The 12,425-nt window shown below is 36.0% G+C and overlaps 1 protein-coding gene across 2 annotated transcripts in view; it reads left to right on the plus strand.

The window, feature by feature from the left end:
• LOC131046894 (TATA-binding protein-associated factor BTAF1) overlaps nucleotides 1-12,425 on the plus strand; it is a 158,443-nt gene that overhangs the window by 61,112 nt on the left and 84,906 nt on the right. For both annotated transcript variants that reach the window (XM_057980723.2, XM_057980724.2), the window contains 4 exons: nucleotides 10,359-10,570; nucleotides 10,997-11,237; nucleotides 11,613-11,786; nucleotides 11,896-12,321. In XM_057980723.2, coding sequence (XP_057836706.2) covers nucleotides 10,359-10,570; nucleotides 10,997-11,237; nucleotides 11,613-11,786; nucleotides 11,896-12,321 — 1,053 coding nt within the window. The remainder of the gene's footprint in view (nucleotides 1-10,358; nucleotides 10,571-10,996; nucleotides 11,238-11,612; nucleotides 11,787-11,895; nucleotides 12,322-12,425) is intronic.

The raw sequence follows: 12,425 nt of genomic DNA on the forward strand, positions 1-12,425 counted from the left end.
GAGTCACAATACTGTTTCCTTAGCAAGTAGTTTCCAATTCATATTGGCATTAACTTCATGCCAAATCGACTTCTCTTGTCGACTCCATTTAACATGCAATAAGCTTGTCACATAATACTTGACTGCAGTTCGGTTCTAACAACTGCGCTTTGCATTCATCATTTGATGACAACAATGCATTGTATTTAACATGCATTCACTGTTTGCAATTAAAGCATGATCCGCCACTATGTTTGGTGTTTAATTCGCTTGCCATTCATATATATATATATATATTCATACATATATATCAAATGATTAAATATATGAAAATATGAACATAGAGATTATGTATATGTATATTTATACATAATATTTAATGAGAATGTATATGTATACGTATACATAATTTTCAAAAAGTAAGGTAATCAAATTTAATGATAATACGATATATATATATATATATATATATATATATATATATATATGATCGAATTGATATTTAAACTCATACACACACACACAGATTTATATATATATATATACTATTATCGTAACACAAGAGTGAACACATAAGTAGGATATTTCATCAATTACACGTATCTGCATACAAATAACGTATAAACTTACGATCAATATCCATAGTTAATCTTCTTCTAACAACAAATCTTTCTTTAAAAATAAAGCATATTATTATTTGCGAGCACTCATGCAATTCGAATTTTAAATCAATCACAAGATCAAATCATACAACCATCATATATAAATTTATATGTTCTAATAGTGGTGTGTGAGATTCCATCTATTCTAGCGAAGTCCATGAGCTAAGACAACTCTACCTGAACCATGTTCTCGCCTTCATTCGCGTTCACCTGTTCCTGTACTCATTTGCACTCAATAGCTCATTAGTGACGACGATCTCAATTTATAATAAAAATAACACTGATCATTCAATTGCATTTACATAAGTAAAGTAATGTAAATCATTTCATTGCATTTGAATTCCTATTTCATTATCATCTTATTTTACTAAATATTTCATTTCTATTTCAATTTCATTGCATAAACAAAAAGTAAATATTATTTTCCCAATAAAATAATTATTGGTAAATATGGTTCGTGACATAATAAATTATATTAACATATTATTTTATTAAAATTATATTAATATATTATAATAATTCTATTATTGTATTATAATTATATCATTGCTATAATATTAAATTAATAATAATATATGTTTTCTTAATCTGTTTTTCATGTTTTAGCCAAACACCAATCTTGAAAAACTAAAATTTGGCGAAGTGTTGAGTTTTTCAGGTTGTTGGAGTTTTGGAGTTGTTCGTGCTTGCGCACCTTCCCTATCTCTCCCAAAACCCCACCTTGAAACCTTGTGAAATTGGCTAAGTGTTGAAATTATCATACTTTTGGGGTTTCCCTTACAATTATACCTCTTCTAAACATCCCCAACCCTCGAAGTCCAAAAGTTAAAATTTGCCTTAATATTGTTTCGGTGGAGTTTCTCATCCACCGATATGATTCCTTGGTATCCTAAATCCTTGAAGTTCAAAAGTCTATTAAAAGCTTAAATCCTTTGTGTTTGTTTGACTTTCAAAATTTCCCTTGCCTTCTTACCATCCCTTCCTTACCAGATCTCTTGAAAGTTTATTTGTTGTATGTTCAAACTTATTCATCCCTTCATCCTTGTTGGACTTGTCAGACTGGTTCTGCTTTCCTCGAAAGTATGATTTTCTGACACTTTCCCTTAAACCATTCAAAAATTCCTCTAAGTCTTTTGGACTTTTGGTGTTTTGCGTCCTCCCATCCCATTTTTAGGTTGTTTGAGGGAGGCCCAATGTTTGATGATAGGGTGCTTTGTTAGGATGTCAGAGGTGGACATGCCCAAGTCCCAGGTTTGAAAGGTGTGCATTTTGTAGGTAGCTCAATGGCCCGATGTCCTAGATTTGTGTTTTGTTGGGGCATGGGACAATTTCATGCTTCTCTTACAAGGTGGATAATGGAGTAAGTGATGACCCAATGCTTCGATGACTTTGCTTTATTTTTTGGGGGGTTTGAGAATATTAATGTTAGATCATCCAAAGGTTCGATAAAGTATGGGCTGATTAGCATCCCTTGCTCCAAAACTTGGCATCCCCATCCCTTGTTGTTTCGTGGATGGAGGGATGCCAAGGGGATGTCCCCTTGCCGTCCCCTCTTGATGAAAAATCCTAGGAAACACTAGGAAATTTGCCATCCCTGAGATGGCAAGAGGACATCCCCTTGATGCCCCCTCGTCCCCAAAACGGCTAGTCGTCCATTGCCGCTAGGAATGATTCTAGGCTTAAAAACAAAAAAAAGTTTTTAATTTTTTTTTTTCTTTGCTTCTATTGGTCTGTTAAAACCAAACAAAGGAACCCTAAAATGACATAAAGAGTTAAAACCAAACAAAACACTAACCCAACAACCAGGATTGGTCGGGCTACCATTGGATGATCCACTTTTGCTAGAGGGTGATAGTGACTTAGATGGTTCTAATTCTTTGCATTTTGATAGCTCGAATGAGGCTTAGGTTCATAGACTTTTGTATTTTGATGTTTGAGACTTTTGGATACATGCTTGAGACTTTTGGATATTGATAAACCATGGTTTTTTGATGTTTGAGACTGCTGTTATAATGCTTTTTTGAAATTTATTATGCTGTTGTTCCACTACCCTCAAGATTTATTTACAAATGATATTGTTGTTATTAGTTATTTTTTCCTCTCTACAATATAATAATATATTTTGAAAAATTCACACACACACACACACATATTTGTATATCGCTGTCCCGTAAAACTGGCCCTCTAGGGGACACCCTAGAAACGTTTCCCTTGCTGTCCCCTCATCCCCATCCCCAAAACATTGTGGAACATAGCTATAAAGGCTTGACGAAGTTGGGGAGCTTCAAATGGGTTATATTTGGTGCACTTCACCTTTGTTTGCTCCACCTACTCTGATTAATGGTGATAACTCACCTAGCTACTAGAATTAAATGCAAACGTGCTCCATCAATCTGGAATGTTTGTTTTGAATAGGATACATTCATAGCCATGGATTTTGAGGGCGCTGCAATGTTGCTTATTAGGGTTTTGTTTTGTTGCTGTTATAATGAATATTTTTGATCATTTTGAAGAGGGGTGCTTAGCGGTGGTTCTTTGGATGCTAGATTTTTTCCAGTGTGTTGTAGAGTAGCCATAGATACCACGTCCAATTTCATTGAGGGGTTTCAGATTTGTGGAATTGAAGAAGGGTAATATTGTAGGTGGACTTTGTTCTAGAATTTTAAGTATGTATTTAGGAAACTTTCTTAGTCATAGCTAGGGGTTTTCCTTTGTCACATCTACTGGCATAAATGTAATGCTTAGTTAGATGAATGTAGCGGCATTCTAGAAACACTGCAAGACTTGTAATGATCTTTCAAAATTTGTATATGGGTTTATGCAATTATATCATGGATTATTAAGTATGCTTTGTTACAAGGTTTCATAATCATTGTTGTATGCAAATACATAGCTCCATGTTCTTCTATTCCAGTTTGTTTTTTCTCAGTGTGTTGTGACTATGTTCCTCAATTAGATAGGCATCGGTTTGGATCCACGCTCCAATCTTATGTCATTCAAATCAAAACCTTAATCAAATCAATAGTGTAGTGTAACAAAGTAGTCTTTCCCGTGCACCCATGTCTGTTATATAACAAGGGAATTATTCTTAAGTGAGCATTTAATAAATATATTTTATGGGGTTATGATTGCACAGTCTTATTAGCTATATAACTAGTGTTTCTTCACCTAGTGATAGCATTTGGGGTGACGATTGCAATTGGGTTTGGTTGTAGTTATTTTTAGTTTTCCATTTTTTTCGAGTTTAATACTTGTTAATGTATAACCCTAGGAACACCCTACTAAGTCTAAGTTGGGCTCGAAATGTAGGAAAAATAATCCACTCTTGTAGAGTTGACCTTTAACCCTCCATTTTCTGTTGATGAGCCGATTTCACTTGCATGACAACAACCTTGGTCTTGTGAATGAGATTTTGTTTTAGGAACAGGGGTAGCGATTTTGGGATCCAACGCCACCTATAGTGAATGATGGATCAGATCCTTTCATGATATATGTAGGTCTTTTTGGGCTGAAAGTTTTTTTTAAGGCTTTTTGTGTTATAAACATTGTTCCATGGGGACGCGACCCCCCAAAAGACCTCACGAACCTCGTTCGAGGATGTTTTCGAGACGTGGGGACTTGGGGGAAATGTCCCACCATAGCACCACCACCTTTGCCACCCCCGCTGGGGACACCCGTAGGTCGCTTGCTATATGGAAGATGCCATTACATATCGATTGCAACCTTTAACTTTGTGAAAATTAGTTTGCCTTTCATGGGGCTCTTGCAAAGATGTTATATTGCGAAATTTGCCTTGAAGATATCAATTTATCTCAATTTGTATATCAGTGCTGGCCCCCAGTGTTGACTCCCCATTGCCCCCAAATTTAGGCTCTTGGTTTCCCCCCATACCCAAAACCTTTCCCCGCATCATCATGTCCCCCATTAAGAAACTCCATGGAACTATGGTTATAGATGATAGTTGGCCAAAGTTGTTTGGCATTTGTTCTGTTTAGTAGAGTTGGTATCCGTTATCTAGAGTGACAAAAGAAGTGTTCCCTATGGATGCCTCCCCTAGCCTGGGACCCTTCTTACCTATAGGGTATGTTTTGGGGACTTGGGGATGCCGGGGATGCCTAGGAAACATCCCCTCCCCATCCCCTTTCATTGCCAAAAATAGGGTGTTTTCAAATCGCCCCAAAAGTGATAGGGTATGCCAGGGGACGACTAGCCGTTGCTACGATGGTCAGGGGACTTCTAGGCGTTGCTTGACCATCCTGGGGACTGCTCGCTCCCAATGGCCCAACAATGTTTGAACAGGAATTAAAAGAAAAAACACATTTTTTAATTAAATGCTGATACTTTTTTTATTATAAAATGCTTTTAAGCTTTATCTGAGTTTTCAATGATTTCAGATTTATGCATTTTCTGGTTTTCTATGTACTTTAATATCTAGTTCATGTTTTGTGATGTTGGTTCCCATCAAATCTACTATGATACATCAACCTTGATATGCACAGCCCAGAGACTTAAGGTCACTGCTCATTCTAATAGGAAACAAATAGATGCGCAAAGAGAAATTCTGTTACACCAACTTTTCTCTAATTGAAAGCTACCTGTGCATTAGTGTACTTTTCTTACAGATCTTACTGGCAATTTAGCACCCTCAACTTGTAGGATTTAAGGCAGTTCTGTGTTATTAGTTCTAGGTTGTAGTAGGCATTTTTTCATCTAATTAGTGTTTACAGAATGAACTCATCATCTCTTCTGAAATTTTTTATTGGCTAAATTCTTATTACAACATTCACATGCATGAAGGAAAAGAAGTTCTGTAAATAGCGGGTACATTTATTTTTCCTTTCGATTTTCAGGAGCAAAGATCAGTATTCAAAAGAGGGCACATGGAGGAAGAGTGTGATTCAATATTTTTCTATCTTGTGCATATTATTGCAGTCAATAATGACACATGCACAAACATTGAAAACCATCAAATAATTGGTAGAAAGTTGAATTGTGACAATGCCAGTGCCATCACAATCATGCACCAAAGAAAACTTAATATAAAATAAACTTACTCATCAAATAATTGGTAGAAAGTTGAATTGTGATAATGCCAGTGCCATCACAATCATGCACCAAATAAAAATTGATATAAAATAAACTTACCCACATGTAATGGGCCTCACTTAATATGATTAGTATATATATTTAAATGAATGCATTTAAATTTTGTCAATTTGTTTGTCAATTCTCATGTGAAATCTCAATTCAAGTTTAATGTTATGTATTGAGCTTCTATAATTGTAATGTCCCCTTTTGTAAAACCCCTAGTTTTTGCCCAAATCACAGTTATAATAGCAAACTGCTGTATGCCTGATTCTGTTATCAATATCAGATCTGATTATCTTCTTAATTCTGCTCTAAAATGGAAGAGGTATTCCATTCCAATTGATGATAAACTGATACATTCAACCCCTTATTTATACACCTTAATATGCCCTTTTTACCAACAGTTACACCTCTTCAATGAGATCGGCCAAGGGAGGCAAAATATTTTTATTTAATTTAAAGTTTTGCCTCCAAAAACAGGTTCCCAAACCAAGGGGGTCGGTCACATAAACTTATCTTATTTTATTTTTATTTTACCACTACCATTGCTAGTAATGAGTCAGCCAGCAAGAAGGTTCAACTCTCTCTCTCTCTCTCTCTCTCTCTCTCTCTCCCTCCCTATCCCCCTATTGATATTTCTGTCTCTACCTCTCGCTCCCTTTTTCTTCCCATATATCTCCATCTCTTTCACTTTCTCTCTCCCTCTCTTTCTCCCCCTCTCCATCTCCCCTTATTTCTCTCTCTGCATATCTATTTATCTATCCCTCTGCCTTTGTCTCCCTCCACCTCTCTACATCTCCTCATGTCTCTCTCTCTTTCACTATATCTTACCATCTACATCTCCCTCTATATCTAATTCTTCCTCTATATCTCTTTATCTATTTCTCTATTTTATCGCCCCCTCTACCTCTCTCTAATTATAGATATCTATTTGTCTCCCTCTTCCTCTCTTGCTCTATCTTCATCTCAACCTCTCTTCTTCTCTCCCACTATTCCCAGACCACTATATCTAGATCTCTTTTGCCTGTCTATCTCTCTTCTCCATATTTATTCTTCCATCCATCCATCCATCCATCCATCCATCTCTCTCTCTCTCTCTCTCTCTCTCTCTCTCTCTCTCTCTCTCCATTGAGACCTTTGTAGCACAAAAAATATAATTTTCTATATAGCCTACCAATTTGCCTCGTGTAATTTTTTATATTAAATCAAGAAATCCACTTCATGTATTGCACAAATGTATACAAAAAATAGACCAAAAAACTCCTAATTAAACTTTTTCGACGTATTGCTAGCATATAACATAACATAAAGAAATTAATGCATTTAGAGAACATAAGAGCCATAATTGACACATTACACGTCACATACTCATAGTTTCAAACTTTCAACTCTAAAATGTATAATACCAAGATTTCTTCAATGCTAATTATGCTTTTATATGGAGTCTAATCAGACTCAGAGGTTAAATTTTCCCTACTTCCATCGGCGCAATTTCCCCCTATATTGTTCAACGGGGGTTTGGGGGCAGCACCCTCAAGTTGGGGTCAAGGGGCAGATTCTTTTATTTTTCGCTCCCTCAGTTATGCCAAATGAAGGCAAATTAAAAAAAAAAAACTCAATTTTAAAGCTTGCATGACTTTTTTTCTGGGTTGCGCGAGTCCATTTGAAAGACTCGCGAGTCCATGCAAAAGACTCGCGCGAGTCCTTGCAAAAGATTCACGAGTCTTTCAGATGGACTCGCTAGGACTCGCCTCGCGAGTCCTCGGTGAGTCGACTCGTGGCTCCCATGGTCTCGCGAGTCCGTGGCGAGTCCACGAGTTTTAAAACTATGGTCTTACTGATTAAAGGATGGATCAGATTTTCTAAAAATAGAGGTGCACTTTTGAGGCTCATTGACCCACTTTGTGTGTTCATGGACATTAATAGGATTTCTTTTGTTTATTTTACCAATTTTTTTTTTTTGTTCAATAAAAGGCCTCAGCCAAGATTTGCATTAAAATATATGGAAAATATTACATCCAACTTTCGCATAGCAAAATTCGGCTATGCCGGACCAAACCAGAAAACCCCCAAAACCACAATTCAAAGCCCATGCCAGATCAAAATGGTCATGAATCTCATAGCCCACCACCAGACTACCTGTCTATCAGACGTAATGCTACAGAGCTATATGTTACTATCCAGAAATTACAGAGACATTAAAGTTCTGGAAATTTTTACAAAAAACTTAGAATTCTGGCAAAAGACTATCACCAGAATATAGGGTGAAATATACATAAAAGCTATAGCCAATATCAACAGCAACATACCACTAAACCCGAAGAGGACGGACACCAGAACCAAGAAGAGAGCTCCATAGAAGTCGCAAAGCTAATCTGAAGACGAACTCTCACGGATGGAGATATCATCTTCATCTCTGAGCCCTTGAAAGATTTTGAAACTCCTCACCCAGTTCTCCTGAATATTCACATCATCTCCAATCGGAGCCACTAGTGACCCATCCTTTGCAAAACCCATCAGGCACTTGAGGAAGTCCATATTTCTCCTGATGATCGGCTTTCTAACTTCCCATTAATCTTTATTCCCAATAACCAAGATAGGGAGGCGAGGAATCGGCTTCGCATCTTTGTCTGTCACTCCATAATCTTTCACCCGTGGGATAGTGCGGTTAATATCTATCTCTTGCAGAACTCTGTCAATGTCACCGAGGAACTCTTTTCGGAAAATCCTCTTACATAGAATATGGGATTCAATCTTCGGTTCTTCCACTTTCAGAATTGTGGCAAGAAATTGGGCTGGAATATCGGTATTGACCGGATATCGATGCATGGCGATTAAGAATTCGACTCCCAGAATCTCCTTTAGGGCACACAGAAACAATTCATGTGAGAAATTTGTGATAACTAGCAACTGTTTATCTGTTATAACCCCCAGAAAGGCCATCTGCCTTTTATCTGCAATCAGCCTGATATTGGAATCCATGACTCTCAACCTTAGCCGCGACAACCTAAAAGCCGAGAAAGAAAATCTAAAGCTGAATAGGATATAATGCTATTTATTTTACCAATTTTAATCCTTACTCTAGCCAGTACATTTAAAAATGTCTTATACAGTGTCACAGAATTCACCAATTATTATGGAAGAAATTTTAAATTTAGCAAATTAAATCTTAATCTAAAAAAAATCATTTAAAATCCAATAAATTCATCTGTACCGGTGACTGCTAAAGGTGCTTGATTTTTTAAGAACAGCGACAGCAAAAGTTTTAGGGTTTTTTCTGCTTGCTGCCTGTTTCGTCTTTTATCTTCTCCTTCTGTGCAGCCTTCAGCAGTGCTGCTGTTGTCCTGTTTTGTTAAAAGTGAAATTATAATAGTGAAGTAGCAGTAATATTTATATTTTAAATTTCATAAGATTTTATTTAAAATTCTGATTATAAATATGAATGTTGAATGTTTATATAAATTTATCAAATATAAAATATAAATATGAATTAATAATTATAAATATCAAATTTTGTAGATTTAAAAAAAATATTTTATTGGTTATAATCTTAGGTAACATGATCATCCATAGTTTAATTGTCTTTTTTAATACTAATATAAATATTAAAAATTCATATTTATATTCCTTGAACTTAATCACAAAATTATCCTGATTTTTATCAGGTGACAAACGTGTTCCAAATTTTACACAAACACTAATGTCGTGACTCAGGTTTAATATATTTCTCTAAGAGTAGAGGCATCCATAGTTGTTACCTGAATAATAATTATTTGAAATTTCTGAAATCTGCCCTCTCTACTTGGACCCAATAAACTTATGCCTTGTGCCATCAATTGTAAAACTATATGTGTCTGTTTGAAGATTAATGGATAACATTAAGTACTTTTAGAAAGATATTAATAAAATGTTAACAATTTATGGCAATTGCTTGTTAAAGTTTCAAATGTGTGTGCATATCTCCGGCTATACATACCTTTACCAACCCTTCTCTTTAACCAATCAACCCACCCTTATTTCCAAGAGATAATTATCCTTAACAATGTAATGAAAGGAGAAAGATGCTAGCTTAATGTCCACGTGTGACCAAAGCAAATGAATAGGACTTAAACATATATCCAGTTACATTTGAAAAGTGCTAAGATTAAAAGAATTCTATGAGCTTAGATTTAAACCATATCATAAGACTTTCCTTTTGGATGAATATTTAACGTGTAAATAAATTTTGTTGTAAGCTAGAAGCTAACCTAATTTAAACTTATTTTACATATAGGGGTACTATACCTAAAAACAAGATTGTTTTTAGTGTTTCACATTCAGTCTTGACTTACTTCATTAATGAGCAGTTTCATATATGAACTGTTTTAGTTTGGCCTCCACAACTATAATTTGTTGTAGCTTGTTATTTACCATTTTTCATGGTGTTTGTACACATGATTATTATAATTTACTGTGAAGTATTATTTGTGCTGATTATAACACCTGTCATAATATTTTGAATGGGCTCTGAAGTTCTGTTTTCTTGAGTCCAAAAGATGTCTTTTGGATTCTCATTGTGTACTTTTCTTTCTGTGGTCACTCATACTATGATATCCAAAGGTTATTAAAATTTTGTATATTTATCTACAGGAAATGCTTCAAGAATTGCTTTCTGGTGTTCTTCCTGCAATTGATGTTGGCTTGGAAGATCGAGATGATGATGTAAGAGCAGTTGCAGCCGAGGCCTTGACACCTGCTGCATCAGCTATTGTTTCCTTTGCTGGCCAGACGGTGAATAGAATTCTTATGCAACTGTGGGATATTCTGCTTGATTTGGATGATCTAAGCCCCTCCACTAGCAGGTACAGCTGATCCAGAGCTAACTTCTACTTATTTTAAGATGAATAAGAAACTAATGTGAAGGGTGGGAGGTTAAACAAGCAAAGAGAGTGCAAAGTAATGCAAGTTTCTAGATCCTTCTTCGTACCTCCCTTTGTTGTTTTTATACGCATGAGGATTCTTGTCTTCTTTTTTGACTAGCATGTTTTTTAGTTTTTGGTAAAATCAAAGTTTGTATTGATATTGAAGTAAGGAGGTTTATATACTTGATTGGGATGATTACAAATGCATCTTGTGAAGGTTCATTCCTGCCTGGTGCCATTTGACCTTTTTTTTTTGTCTGCAGATTTTATAAGTATATTGGTTTGAATGTTTTCGATATTGTATTTGCATTTTCATTAAAAATCATCTAAAATCGTTATCTCTGTTGCATTATATGTTTTGTGCAGTGTTATGCATTTACTGGCAGAGCTCTATTCTCAGCCAGAAGTGGTGCCAAAAACATTAGAAGCCTTGCTTCCAGTGCAGAGACAGATTTTTGATTTGAATGAAGCAGTTGGGGTTGATGACCATGCAGATAGCACAATGGCTGATGACAATCCATACTTGCTATCAAGTTTAGCTCCTCGCTTATGGCCATTTATGAGGCACAGCATTTCATCAGTTCGTCATGCTGCAATACGAACTTTGGTAGTTCTTTGACTAATACAGTTGATCTGTTTTGTTTTATGGAGTGCATTTTAACATTGCCTAATTGCTAGTGCTTTGTTAAGATGTTTATCCTCTTGATAACCAGGAATTTGTAGAAAAATGTCTTTAGCAGTGAGTTCTCTGCAATTATGTAAACAATATGTGTTTTATATTTTATATTCATTTTCCTTCCCATCATCTCTTTTTGTCAAATGTTCAAAATGCTGTACTTCCAGTTTGGTGAGTGGAGTGGATAGTGCTAGCTGCTTCTTTCAGTGAAATCTACCTGTATCTCAAGATAATCTTTTCATGGTGGTGCCTCTTTTTTCCTTTTCTTTTCTTCTATTTTGCAATAACGTGCACCATTCCATCCAGGAGCGACTTTTGGAGGCTGGAAGTAAAGGGAATTCCCCCACGTGTAGAATGCAGAATTTCTGGCCAATTCCTATCCTGGGTGATGCATTAAGAATTGTATTCCAGAATATGCTTTTGGAATCCAATGAAGCGATTGTTAAGTGTTCGGAGAAGGTTTGGCGTCTTTTGCTTCAGGTAAAGCTGGCTTCTCTCAGTTACTATTACTATTTGATTGATGCTTTGTAATCAACCACTTTTTGGGATTTTTAGTGCTATACAAATAAATGCCTTATTATTTCTTCAGTGCCCACACGAGGAGCTAGCAGCTGCTGCAGACTGTTATTTTGCTTCATGGTTAAAGCTTTCAACAACCCCCTCTGGCTGCCTTTTGGATGCATCAAAAATGTTTTCACCCACCTCTCTTCCAAGGAGGAGTCAGTTTAAGGCTGCTGCAAAGTTGAGAGCTTCCAAAGGAGAAAGTCTAAACCTTGGACATGTTGCTATAACTACTGAGAAAGAACTTCCTACACATGACAAAAGTTTAGACATCTCTTCAAATTTCACAAAGATATATGTTGGTGCAGATGGTGAACAATCAGTGACTTGTATGAGAGTTGTTACTGCATCAGCATTGGGGGTCCTTGCAGCCAATTTACCAGAGGCACTATTTCAGAAACTTGTTGATTCATTGCTGGAGCATTTAGCATCGTTATCTGCTGTCCAGCGGCAGGTGATTGGCAGTAAATAACAATGATGGTTTTTATTAATATGCTTGGTATACATACGATACTGCATTCTTTTCTTTATCTTTTAATACACAAAAAATTACTAAAA

This window comes from Cryptomeria japonica, chromosome 2, assembly GCF_030272615.1.
Source record: "Cryptomeria japonica chromosome 2, Sugi_1.0, whole genome shotgun sequence".
NCBI lineage: Eukaryota > Viridiplantae > Streptophyta > Pinopsida > Cupressales > Cupressaceae > Cryptomeria > Cryptomeria japonica.